This window comes from Pogoniulus pusillus, chromosome 13 (assembly GCF_015220805.1).
Source record: "Pogoniulus pusillus isolate bPogPus1 chromosome 13, bPogPus1.pri, whole genome shotgun sequence".
NCBI lineage: Eukaryota > Metazoa > Chordata > Aves > Piciformes > Lybiidae > Pogoniulus > Pogoniulus pusillus.
This window is the reverse complement of record NC_087276.1, coordinates 2,408,905-2,422,270: the sequence shown is the minus strand read 5'-3', so window position 1 is coordinate 2,422,270 and position 13,366 is coordinate 2,408,905. Positions and strand designations below refer to the sequence as shown.

The 13,366-nt window shown below is 48.8% G+C and overlaps 1 protein-coding gene across 1 annotated transcript in view; it reads left to right on the top strand.

Annotated features, from left to right (window-relative positions):
- The first annotated feature begins 1,111 nt into the window (after positions 1–1,111).
- FARSB (phenylalanyl-tRNA synthetase subunit beta) overlaps positions 1,112–13,366 on the top strand; it is a 68,198-nt gene continuing 55,943 nt past the window's right edge. The window contains exons 1-8 of the mRNA XM_064152787.1: positions 1,112–1,264; positions 4,124–4,179; positions 5,806–5,960; positions 6,477–6,549; positions 7,519–7,634; positions 7,819–7,969; positions 9,310–9,418; positions 13,027–13,097. Coding sequence (XP_064008857.1) covers positions 1,207–1,264; positions 4,124–4,179; positions 5,806–5,960; positions 6,477–6,549; positions 7,519–7,634; positions 7,819–7,969; positions 9,310–9,418; positions 13,027–13,097 — 789 coding nt within the window. The 5' untranslated portion in view covers positions 1,112–1,206. The remainder of the gene's footprint in view (positions 1,265–4,123; positions 4,180–5,805; positions 5,961–6,476; positions 6,550–7,518; positions 7,635–7,818; positions 7,970–9,309; positions 9,419–13,026; positions 13,098–13,366) is intronic.

Here is a 13,366-nt window from a genome sequence, read left to right as displayed (position 1 = left end):
CTGCCCATGGTCGCGGGGCGGCACAGACGCGGCCCCAGCGGGCGGGGCCGGGGGGCGGCCGCCCATGTGCAGCCCGCCCCGGGCCGCGGGCACCTTAATCCTCCGCTACCCCGCAGGAGACCCGACCCTGACAGCGGGAGCCCGGGCGAGCCCTGGAACGCCGCGTCACCCTTCCGAGTCACAGCACCAGCTCGACGCGGCTGCCCCGGCGCGAACAAACGACAGCAGACAAGAGGGATGGCAGCACTGGCGGCTTTATTGGGCCGAACCACGGGACTGAGGGGCCGAGCCGGGACGTGGAGGCTCCCCTGAGGAGCGACATCGGAGGGCCAGGGCGGTTTTCCTCTCCCTCAGCGCGACCCGCGCCTTGGGGCATCTACCCCCTACTTCTCTGGGCATCCCGGGACAGTAGCTCACCTGTGTGAAAATGTCTTTCTTCTGTCTAGTCTGAATCTCCCCTCTTTCAGTTGACAATCATCACCCCTGGTCCTGACACAACAGCCCCCCAGTCTGTCCCCATCTTTCTTAGAAGCCCCTCTAAGTACTGTAAGGCCACAACAAGGTCTTCCCAGAGCCCTCTCTTCCCCAGGCTGATTAATCCGAGCACTCTCAGCCTGCCCTCGGAGCCCCCTGATCATACTGTGACCCTGGTCGAGTTTCAGTCTCTAATGTCTATTCAAGCCACCGCACGGACAGCCTCCTCGCACCCGCGGCGCTTAATCCGAGATGTCAACGGCAAGCATCGTCAAACCCCCCACGATCCGGTATGACACAGACCCACCCCAACACTTGCAGAAGCGCCATCCCGGCTGCAGCCACCTCCCCGCTGGAGCAGCGGAACCGCGGCAGCCCGCCGCCCAACACGATCCCTCACGCCGCCGATACCAGCCGCCCAGCGCCGCAGCTCGCCGCTGTCCCGGCGCTGGGGCTCCCGGCCGACGGGATAGCGTCACGGTCGTAGCTGCCCTCCGCGCTGCCGGCGTTCGGCGCCCTGCCCGCCCTGTCCCTGGGCACAGAGATGGGGGCGGACGCATTCCAAGGAGCCAGAGCTGGATGGCCGTTCAGCGTGCCGGCGGGTAGCGGGAGGAACGGCGGGCGCGGGGCTGAGGAGGAGCGGGCAGCTTTCAGGCAGCGCTGGGTCGCACGGCGCGGCGGGGACCTGGCGGCAGGGCGCGCAGGCGTAGGGCGGAGGAGCGGGCTGCAGCCATGCCGACTGTCAGCGTGAAGCGACATCTGCTCTTCCAGGCGCTGGGCAGGAGCTACAGTGAGTGGGGTGGGGAGCTGGGGCTGCGCGGGCTGCGGGTCTCCTCACGCCGCCTGCCGGGTCACCGACTGGCTGGAGGGGCTGCTGCTCGTTCCCCGCGGGGTATCGGCAGTGGCGGCGTGGTGCCGCCGTCCCCAGCGCCTCCTGGCCGAGGCTGCCGGGTATCCTCCGACTGTGTTTCAGGAGGTGGCCGCAGCCCTGCCGGGCGTCTCTCCGGTCACTGCGGCCGCTGGGCTGTGCTGCGCCTTCCGCTGGCTGCTCGGCCCTGCCTGGACTACCCTGGGAGGGCGGTGGAGATGGGGCTGCTTGTCTGTGTCCGCGGAGTTAACCCTCACGGAAGTCCCAGGGCTCAGGCCTTAAGGCTTTTGACACTGCCGAAACGCTCTCCTTCGGAGGGTTAGAAAGTGAGGAGGCAGTGAGGTGGATTGAGGACTGGCTGAAGGACAGAGCTTAGAGGGCTGTGATCAGCGGTGCAAGGATCTGTTTGGAGGCTGATAGCTTGCGGTAGTGCCCAGGGTTCAGTACTGGGTCTGGTCTTGTTCAGCATTTCCATCCGTGACCTAGAAGAGGAGCCCGAGCGAACCCTCAGCAAGTTTGCTGATGGTGCCGAAGCGGGAGAGCGGCTGACACGCTGCCAGGACGTGCTGCCACCCAGGGAGACACGGACAGGCTGGGGAGCTGGGCGGAGGGGAGGCTCGTCAAGCTCAAGAAGGGAAAGCATAAGGTATCACAGTATCCCAGTATCACCAAGGTTGGAAGAGACCTCACAGATCATCAAGTCCAACCCTTTACCACAGAGCTCAAGGCCAGACCATGGCACCAAGTGCCATGTCCAATCCTGCCTTGAACAGCTCCAGGGACGGCGACTCCACCACCTCCCCGGGCAGCCCATTCCAGTGTCCAATGACTCTCTCAGGGAAGAACTTTCTCCTCACCTCCAGCCTAAATCTCCCCTGGCATAGCTTGAGGCTGTGTCCTCTTGTTCTGGTGCTGGCCACCTGAGAGAAGAGAGCAACCTCCTCCTGGCCACAACCTCCCCTCAGGTAGTTGTAGACAGCAATGAGGTCTGCCCTGAGCCTCCTCTTCTCCAGGCTAACCAATCCCAGCTCCCTCAGCCTCTCCTCGTAGGGCTGTGCTCAAGGCCTCTCCCCAGCCTCGTTGCCCTTCTCTGGACACGCTCAAGCATCTCAATGTCCCTCCTAAACTGGGGGGCCCAGAACTGAACACAGCACTCAAGGTGTGGTCTAAGCAGTGCAGAGTCCAGGGGCAGAATGACCTCCCTGCTCCTGCTGGCCACACCATTGCTGATGCAGGCCAGGATGCCACTGGCTCTCTTGGCCACCTGGGCACACTGCTGGCTCATGTTCAGGTGGGTATCAATCAGCACCCCCAGATCCCTCTCTGTCTGGCTGCTCTCTAGGTGCTGCACCTGAGGATTAGTAACTCCCTGCGCCAGTGTGGGTTAGAGGCTGACCTCCTGGAACGCAACAACACAGAGTGCTGGTAGACAACAAGTGCCCCAGAAGCTAGAAATGTGCCCTCATAGCCAAGAAGGCCAATGGTGGCCTGATGTGCCTGTAGAGGAGTGGCCAGCAGGCCGAGGGAGATTCTTCTCCAGGTCTGCTCTGCCCTGTTGTGACAGCACCTGGAGTACTGTGCCCAGTTGTGGGCTCCTCAGTTCGGCAGAGACAAGGAACTACTGGAGACAGTCCAGGGAAGGCTACAAAGGTGGTGAGGGTGCTGGGGCATCTCTGCCAAAGAGGCATGGAGCTGTATATCCTGGACAAGAAATGACTGAGAGGGGATCTTATCAATGTTGATCAATATCTAAAGAGTGGGGGAAACATGGGGCAGGGTCTTTTCAGTGGGGCCCAATGCTAGGACAAGGCACAGTGGGCACCAACTGGGACCCAAAAGGTCTGAACATGAGGAAAAAATTCTTTCCTGGGAGGGTGCTGGATCTCTGGACAAGGCTGTGCAGAGAGGTTGTGGAATATCCTTCTCTGGGAAGAGTCCAAACAACCTGGGCAACCTACTGTGGGTGACTCTGCTGTAGGAGGGCTAGATGATCCACAGACATCCCCTTCCAAGTCTTGCCCTGCATGTATCAAGGTTGGTCCCCAGCCATCTGCTCTTCCTAAGGCCATGGTATACCAAAGTCCCACATTCTCCCTGGACTCTTCAGCCTGATGGCAGTGCTGGGCTAACAGTTGGGCTCAGTGATTGTAAGGGTCTTCCCTAAACAGCACAGAATCATAGAACTGAGTCCAAATCACTCAGGAAATTAGAACCTTTCATTTTCAAACTCTCATTTCTGTCTGGAGTCACTGCTTGTTTTAGGAACTGATGAAATAAAACATGCAGAAAGAGGTGGGAGCAGACAAAGCAGACAATCACTACCTTGTTTTCATTCAGTCTTTGTTTCCCAGCTCTTCAGAAATATGACTTAAGGACTGTGTGACTAAAAGAGCATTTGAGGACTCACAGCAGTTGAGCCCACACTGGAGTTTTTGTGACTTCTGCATGACTAGTGAAAGAAGTAGCTATTGGCAGAAACTGTCCAACTACTCCCTCTTGTTTCCATTATCTATTCAGACCAGCGTTACTCTGACAAGAGTTGGCCAAGTTGCTGGTAGTGAAACTTTGCTATGAGGCTCAGAACCACTTGCTGTGACCCTAGAGAATAATGTGTCAATGAATGCAACATATAGGAAAGAAACTGCTCCTCAGGTGCAAAATGTAACCTGTGCTTTCAAAGCAGAATTTCTGTCTTGTTTGAAAAGATTCAAAACAAGCATTAAAAAAATAATTAAGTCTGAGGTTTGCTTATTAACCAAAGTTCATCTTCTTTCTTCACAGCTGATGAGGAATTTGATGAGCTTTGCTTTGAGTTTGGCTTGGAGCTTGACGAAGTCGTAAGTGACATTTTTAGTTAATGTGGTTAGATTCTGATCTTAAATGTCTGTTCCAACCTGAAAGATTCTGTGATTCTGTGATCCTATTTGTTCCTTTTTCAGCAGATGTAGTATACTGTGGCATTTGGTAAGAGTTGCTGCCCAGTGCCCTCTGGCATGACCAAGGAAGTGCCTGTGTCACCTCTGGGTTTGATTTAGATTCAGTACCTGAGAAAATTTGCTGGCTCTGTTAATTCTGTCACCTAAACCTGTTTCGATGTGATGGGATTGAAAGCAGCCCTGTGGAGGAGGACTTGGAAGTACTGGTGGGTGACAAGCTGACATCAGCTGGCAGTGTTCACCCACAGCCCAGAAACCAAGTGCATCCTGGACTGCATCCCCAGCAGTATGGACAGCAAGTTGAGGGAGGGGATTCTGCCTCTCTGCTCTGCTGAGCCCCTACCTGCATTTCTGTGTCCAGCTCTGGAATCCTCAGCACAAGAAGGACATGAACCAGTTAGAGTGGGTCCTGAGTAAGCCACAAAAATGATCCAACAGCTGGAACTGCTCTGCTGTGAGGACAGGCTGAGAGAGTTGGGGTTGTTCAGCCTGGAGAAGAGAAGGCTCCAGGGGGAGCTTATTGCAGCCAGTTAGAAAGATAACAATAGACGTTTTAGCAGGCCCTGTTGTGATGGGACAAAGGGTGATGGTTTTAGGATAGAGGAGGGAAGACTTAGACTAGATAAGAGGGAAAAAAAAATTTCCACTGAGGAGTGGTGAAACGCTGTCCCAGGTTACCTAGAGAGATGGTAGATGCTCCGCCCCTGGAACCATTCCAGGTCAGGTTGTTTGGGACTCTGAGCAACTTGATTTAGTTGAAGATGTCCCTGCTAACTGCAAGTGGTGTGAACTAGATGACCTTAAAGGTCTCATTCAACCTGAAATATTCCATGATTCTGTGATATTTTAATGACATATATGAAAAGACACCTGAACATCCTATGTTATGCTTTGTTTCAGAGTAGAATCATAGAATACTTCAGGTTGGAAGGGACTTCAAAGCTCATCCAGTTCCAAACCTCTGCCATAGGCAGAGACACCTCCCACTAGAACAGGTCACTCAAGACCTCATCCAACCTGGCCTTGAACAGCTCCAGGGAGGGAGCAGTCACAGCCTCCTTGGGCAACCTGTGCAAGTGTCTCACCACTCTCACTGTAAAGAACTTCTTCCTAACACCTAGTTTAAACCTCCCCTCTGCCAGTTTAAACCTGTTACTTCATGTCCTGTCATTGCAAGACCTTGTCAGTAGTCCCTCCCCAGCCTTCCTGTAGCCCCCTTCAGATACTGCAAGGCCACTATAAGGTCTCAAAGCTTTATCTTCTCCAGGCTGCAGAGCCCTAACTCTTGTAGCCTGTCCTCATAGTAGAGGAGCTCCAGCCCTCTGATCAGCTTTGTGGCCCCACCCTTGATATGACAAGTCATTTGCTGATCTACTGCCAAAAATAAAGTCTCATTTCTCTTTCAGGCTCTGCTAGCCTGGAGATTCTTGTTTCTATAACCTTGTTTCCTGTTCTGTTACCTTACTGTCATACTCCTGTCAATGTTAAGATATTTCCAGTTAAAACCACATTTTTGCTTCGTTTCAGACATCTGAGAAAGACATCATAAGTAAAGAAAAAGGTGAAGAAAAGGCAAAGGGTGCATCTGAGACTGTTCTCTACAAAATTGATGTTCCTGCCAACCGCTATGATCTTCTTTGCATTGAAGGTTTGGTCCGAGGACTGCAGGTCTTTAAGGAAAGGTAATGCAGGGCTGTGAGATTTGTGTCTGCTTTGTTACTTGTTTAAATTGAGTCCATGTCTGGTCAGTAACCAAACATGGCACTTGCCTGGATTTTGAGTGTGATCTCGTGTAGCTTAGATTCATCAGCTCTTCTCTTGTGTGTTTTTTAAAGGCTGGACTAGAACATGGCTGGAGTTTGGATCTGATAGAGAAATTCTTCAACTGCTCTTGCATTTCAGACTTATCCTCTGTAAAGAACTCTTGGAGAGTAACTTCCTTGTGTTCTTCTAGGAAATACCCAATTAAAGAATTTATTTCACTTTTCTGCTGTGGCTTTATCTTCCTGAATCCTTTCTTTTTGCTTGACTAATCCGTTTACCATCCCATAGAAAGTGAATTTTAAACACTTAGCTAATTACATGCCAAGAAATGTTAACTAAGAAAGTTTTCTACGTGGAAGTGTTGCTGTATTCCTGTTTTCCTGCGTTTTGAGAACTTCCTTTCAGTTACAGACTCATTTCTGGTTCCATTCTAGGATAAACCTGCCAAGGTATGAAAAGATAATACCACCTCAGGGGGAGATGCAGAAGCTGATTATCACTGAAGAGGTAAAAGTGTTTTCTGCACCTTTGAGCATTTATTGAGAGTTTTTGAACCAGCATAGTTGGTGTTGGTGCCTCTTTGATATGAGCAGTGAGACTGGAAATCTTATTTGCAGAACAAGAGTTAAAGACATTTATCTCTACTCACTGTGATTTATTTTTAGGGAGAGAAAGAACCTAGTGGCAGATCAAATCAAAGATTCAGATTCCCACATTGTGTTGACTATCTGGGTCATTACGCAGGGTATTGGAACCCTCCTTGTCTCTGCCAGACCTGGAGTGGGTTTGTTTGGGGCTTTTCTTCCCCTTTGGGGTTCTGATGTCTTTCCATGATTGTGCTAGTTTTGAGCTAGCTAGAATGTTTTGGTGAGAAGGACTAAATTACAGGCTGTGAAGGGAAAACAGAATGATGTCTACTTCACTCATAGGCTTACTGAGAGATACAAGAAGAAGAATCAAAACGTAGATAGGGCACTTCTGATGGGGCACTGGCTGAGCTGCATTTCTCTCTAGCCTCTCTCTGCTGGCTTTTTCCTGATTAATCCACTTTGCTTCCTAACCCCCTAGCCAAACTTCCATTCTTCCTTGGGACTGGGGTAAGCTTGGGAGGGGTAGGGGGAAGGTGAAGGGGCAGTTGGGAGCCCCTCCTGGGGACTCAGGTTTCTGGGAGGGCTGTTGTGTTTCTGTATTACCTTTTCCCTTGTCTATTTCTGTCTATAACTGTATATGCTGTAAATATCTGCTTGTCTATTGTGCCAGCTGTAAATATAAGCTTCATTCAATTTCCAGAGCTGTCTGAGTCTAGTCTGGGTGGTTTCCAAAGTGTATGGGGGTGGGGAACACCCAAACCATCACAATGACTTTTCGTTTTGATTACCACTTTACAAAAGATGATTTTAATAAGAGAAGTGCACATTTAACCAGGTTTAGTTTCCTGTGTACTTGAGATTCATCCCATGCCATTGTAAATTGCAGACTGTCCAGATCCGACCTCATGCCGTAGCTGCGGTCCTTCGCGACATAACTTTTACCAAGGAGCGCTACGAGAGTTTCATTGACCTCCAAGAGAAGCTACACCAAAACATTTGCAGGTTAGTGCTTACATTTCAAGTAGCTTATAGTGTCTACATGTATGACTTCATCCAGGCTTCTCAACGTTGCCCTTCAGCTTTTCCACAGTAGAAGGTGTAAAAGCATACAGAGCATCCTGAGATACCATCTCAAAGGAACTCCAAATATGCAGTGAAATCATTCTTTTGCCTTCTTTCTTTCTAGGAAGAGAGCGTTAGTAGCAATAGGTACCCATGACTTGGACACCATCTCTGGTCCGTTTACATTCACAGCTAAAGCACCTTCTGAAATCAAGTTCAAGCCCTTGAATCAATCTAAGGAGTACACAGCTTCACAGATTATGGATCTGTACAGGGTAAGTGGGATTTTTCAGACTTAATTCACTTTTCCTGCACCAGATGCAGGAAGATAAGTGTGCAAGGCTTGACATCTCACATACCCTTGTTAGTAAGAGTTGGTTTTGTGAATGAAACACAGGTCTCTTCTGTAGCTTCATTGAACATTCCACATTTTGCTTATTCATGAGAAATTCATAGAATCAACCAGGTTGGAAGAGACCTCCAAGCTCAGCCAGCCCAACCTAGCACCCAGCCCTAGACAATCAACCAGACCATGGCACTAAGTGCCTCATCCAGGCTTTGCTTCAACACCTCCAGGGACGGCGACTCCACCACTTCCCTGGGCAGCCCATTCCGTTGCCAATGACTCTCTCTGCCAACAACTTCCTCCTAACATCCAGCCTATACTTCCCCCAGCACAACTTGAGGCTGTGTCCCCTTCTTCTGTTGGTAATATGCTGTTATCCAATGCAAACACCTCGTGGTGTTTTGTGGCTAAACTTCACCCTTAGAATAATGAGTCTGACACTAACTTGAGACTAATCTGATTTATCAACATGGATACTGATGGTCATGACACTCTTGACATGTGCAGGGTTATTAACAACCTGTACCCTGTAAAACAGTTGTCTGTTTCTCTGTCTATACTGGTGGGATACTCAGTGTACAAAGCTGAGAAAAGCTTGGAGTAAATAACACAGATTTTTTGTTTCTTATGTTACTTCAATTTGGCCAACTTAAACTTGAGGAACATGTTACATCATTTACCCAACTAGTTACCAGGCAAGTGTAGAATCATAGAATCAACCAGGTGGGAAAAGACCTCCAAGATCATCCAGCCCAACCTAGCACCCAGCCCTGTCCAGTCAACCAGACCATGGCACTAAGTGCCTCATCCAGCCTTTGCTTGAACACTTCCAGGGACGGCAACTCCACCACCTCCCTGGGCAGCCCATTCCAATGCCAATCACTGTCTCTGTGAAGAACTTCCTCCTTGCTGGGTAAAAGGGTCAAATTAAGTTTGGCACTGCTTTTGGCTCAGTGTCTTGATAAAACTAGGTAAAGGCTAGGAAAAGATTCTGTCAGGTCTGATTTTGCATTGTTTTGTGTCACCATCTGAAATTGTACTTTTATCACCATCATTACCATATGCAGCCCTGTGGGAGCACACAGACTGGTCATAGAGGTCAATAAATTCTTAAAGGTCTCTGACTAGAGATGAGTAAGAGACCTGGGAAATGGGGAGTATCAGAGAGACTTTAAACATTCCTGTTAATCTCTGAGCAAAGGACTGTGGCACTGTGGAAGTTCACAAGTGAGCTTGTGTGAAATTGGGGCTGTGCTTTTGTTCCTGCAGACTGACAGCCACCTTCGGCACTACTTACACCTGATTGAAAGCAAACCTCTTTACCCTATCATCTATGACAGCAACGGCGTTGTTCTGTCCATGCCACCAATCATCAATGGTGAGAGTGCTTTTGACTGATTTATGCCATTGCTGCTATTTTGATTGTGAGTCAGACCAACAAAAACATTGCTGTGTAATGAGGCTTTTTGTTTCCTTCACATAGTTTCACTCATGATTTCTTACAGTCTTTCCTTCTTTAAGTGCAGCCAAATCATTTTCTCTCTTCCTAATCTGTGGAGTTCTTTTTCATCCTCATCAAGAGAATGTAGAAAGTCCACTGAGTTTAGCTTCTCAGACTCTTCTAGAACTCAAGCTTCTTGTGGTAGGAGTCTTTGTTGGAAAAGCTTTTTTTTCCTACAATAGCATTATTCATCAGGCATTTGTCTGGAAGAAGCATGCAAGAAATTACTTTGTAAACTGCTAACTGTAACTCAATTTCCTGTGGTCACAGTGGGGAACATTTCACCAAGGGCTTAAGTCCAGTGTATTTATCAGCAGTATAGAGCAGTTCTTGAGATTCTGGAAGACTTTAATGGATTAAAAAGAGTAAATTGGTGTAGGCTGTTTTGTGTTGTTTCTAAACGTGGATTTCCTGTGAGTACAGAAGAACGTGTGAGTGAGTTTGGAGAACTGCAGGCTCAGGAAGTGTGGGATGGAAGAGCAGGCAGTGAGGTGGACTAGGAACTGGTTACAAGATAGAGTTCAAAGAGTGGTGATCAATGGTGCCAGGTCTAGCTGCAGAGTTGTAACCAGTGGAGTCCCCCAGGGATCAGTGCTGGGTCTGGTCCTGTTCAACATCTTCATCAATCACATTGATGAGGGCACAGACAGACAGAGTCTGCTCAGCAACTTTGCTGATGACACCGAGCTGGGAGGCTTGGCTGATACAGTTGCAGGCTGTGCTGCCACCCAGAGAGACCTGGGCTGACAGAGCTGGGCACAGAGGAACCAAATGAGGTTGAACAAGGACAAGCTCAGAGTCCTGCACCTGGGGAGGGATAATAAACTGCACCAGGACAGGCTGGGAGGTGTCTGCTGGAGAGCAGCCCTGTGGAGAGGCACCTGCGGGTCCTGGTGGCTAACAAGTTACCCATGGCACAGCAATGTGCCCTTGTGGCCAAGAAGGCCAATGGGATCCTGGGGTGTATTGGGAAGAGTGTGTCCAGCAGATCAAGAGAGGTTCTCCTTCCCCTCTGCTCTGCCCTGATGAGACCTCATCTTGAATACTATGTTCAGTTTTGGGCCCCCCAGTTGAAAAGGGACAGGGATCTGCTGGAGAGGGTCCAGTGAAGAGCTACAAGGATGATGAGGGGACTTGGAGCACTGCCTGATGAGGAGAAGCTGAGAGACTTGGGGCTGTCTAGTCTGGAGAAGAGAAGACTGAGAGGGGATTTAGTAAATGTTTATAAACATCTGGGGGTCAGGAAGGGGGGGACAGGCTCTGCTCACTTGCTCTCTGTGGTAGGACAAGGAGCAATGGGTGTAAGTTGCAGCACAGGAGGTTCCACCTCAATACAAGGGGGAACTTATTGACTGTAAGGGTCCCAGAGCACTGGCACAGGCTGCCCAGAGAGGTTGTGGAGTCTCCTTTGGAGACTTTCAAGGCCTGTCTGAATGTGTTCCTCTGTGATCTGTGCTAGACCGTATTGTCCTGCTGTGGCAGGGGAGTTGGACTCAAGCTCTCTGGGTCCCTTCCAACCCCTAATATCCTGTGAGCCTGTGAGCTGTGTTTACTGAAGCCAAATAATACCTTAACAAGAATTACTCCTTTATCAGAGGTACTTCACTGTACCTTATTTTTAAGTCAAGAAACAGGTAGCTTTCCCTACACTGACTGATAAAATCTGCAGTGATAATCTCTTTGGATTTCTCAGTTGAGCTCTTCCATATTTTAAACAGCTAACTCACATCTTAAAAGGCAGCTCAAACTCTATGGTAAGAGCAGCTGTTCTGAGTTGGAGGTGGTGTCAGCCACTGTGCTGGTCCTTCTTTGTTAGGCTCTTTCCAAGTTTGGAGTGTTTACTGTGTGACAATTGCCTGTTGTCTACATTTGGTCACTTAAGACAGCTGTGCCAAATGTAACACCTGTCTCTGTTTTGAAGAGCAGTGTTTGAGAGAAGCTTCCAGGTTAAAGGTACGTTTTAAACAGATGATGAAATGCAAACATCTGTATTGGTTTATTTGATTATCTACAAGCACTTAAGTGAAAGGTTATGTTTGCTTTGAAGTGAATCCAGAAATGCTAAATGCATTCCATCTGCAAAGAAGTTCAGCACAGGAACCAACTACTGGGGCACTTTGCATCCCGTTTGTAAGAGAGGCATTTGAGGTGATGCCCTTCAGGCTTTGTTCTACCTTGCTTATTCCAGATGAGAAACATTTTGAGTGCATCAGTGATATGCTCCTCTGCAGAAAGCAAGCAAATTCACACCTAAAGGAAACCATACTAGGACCTGTATCCCTACTACAGACAAACTCACAATGTGCCAGGAGAGAGTGCCAAGCAATAAAATAATACAGTTCTTTTAGTTGGAAAGGACCTCTAAGATCACTGACTAACTATTCTCTAACTCCACCAAGTCTGATGCTGAACAATGTCCATCAGCACCACAACTCTGCGTGTTCTGAACACCTCCAAGGATGGTGATTGAACAGCCTCTCTAGGGATTCTATTCCAATATTTGATAACCCTTTCAGTGAGAAAGTTTCTTCTAATATCCAGTCTAAATCTCTAGAGGCCATTTCCTCTCACCTTGTCACTTGTTACTAGGGAGAAGAGACCAACACCCACTTCATTCCAGGCTCCTTTGAGAGATTTGTAGAGTGTGAGAAGGTCTCCCCTAAACTTCCTTTTCGCCAGACAAAAACAACTCCCAATTCCCTCAGCTGCTTCTCACAGGATATATTCTCCAGACACTTCACCAGCTTCACTGCCCTTCCCTGGACCCACTTTAACACTTCAGTGTCCTTCTTGTAGTGAGAGCCCCAAAACTAAACCCAGTACTCAGTCCAGTCTCACCACTGCTGTGTACAGGGGGGCAAGTCACTTCCCTGGTCTTGCTGGCCACAGTAGTCCTGATAAAGTTGTTAGCCGTCTTGGCCACCTGGGTGCGTGGCTCATGTTCAGCCAGCTGCTGGTCATCATCCCAAGGTGTTTCTTTGCTGGGCAGCTTTCCTGGTCTTGGCCCCTCACAGAAGTAGCTATGGGAATTCATCAATCTAATTCACTGTTTTAAACGTTTTGCACATTCCTGTCCAAGGCTGCTTTCTTACACAAGTCACACTTTAAATGCAAATACCTCCCTAAAGCCAGGCAAGTTGAGATGCTCTAGAAGTGCAGAACCACTTCACCACCAGGAGGTGGCTGCTGTTCTGTTGGTATGCTGCTTTAGCTGGATACGGAGGTGACTGCAGATGTGTGAGTCTTTCAGTGTAAAGCATAACCTGGTCAGCGAGTCTGGTCTGTCTTGTTCCTCTTTTTGATTCATAAACTTAGCAAGAATGCTATTTTGGTAAGAACTGTGGGTGTTGGTGCAGTAGAGAGTGGCTGGTTTAAGTTGTGGAAGATGGCAGTGATTTGTCTGGATCACAAAAGCAGTCAGTGCTGATCTCATTACAAGAAAACTAATAACATTTGTAACGTGTTTTTGTCTTCACATGTTTTAGGAGATCACACAAAAATAAGCTTAAACACCAGAAATGTGTTCATTGAATGTACAGGACCAGATCTAACTAAGGTAAATGAATCTTTCCTGCTATGGATGTGCTGGAATATCACTGTTTTCCCTTCTGGGTGATAGGGCTTCAATGCACAAAGACCTACAGTAGCTAACTGTTTACTTCAGGGAGCCAACCTCCCATTTCAAGGGTGGGATAAATTATAGGACTTTGTGTGGAGGGAATTCCATATATTTAGTTCTTGCTCTGTGGACACTGTTGTGGTTTTGTGGATTTAGGATTTTTTTTCCTGTGGCTTTATATTGATGCTGAAACAAGAAGAAGTAAT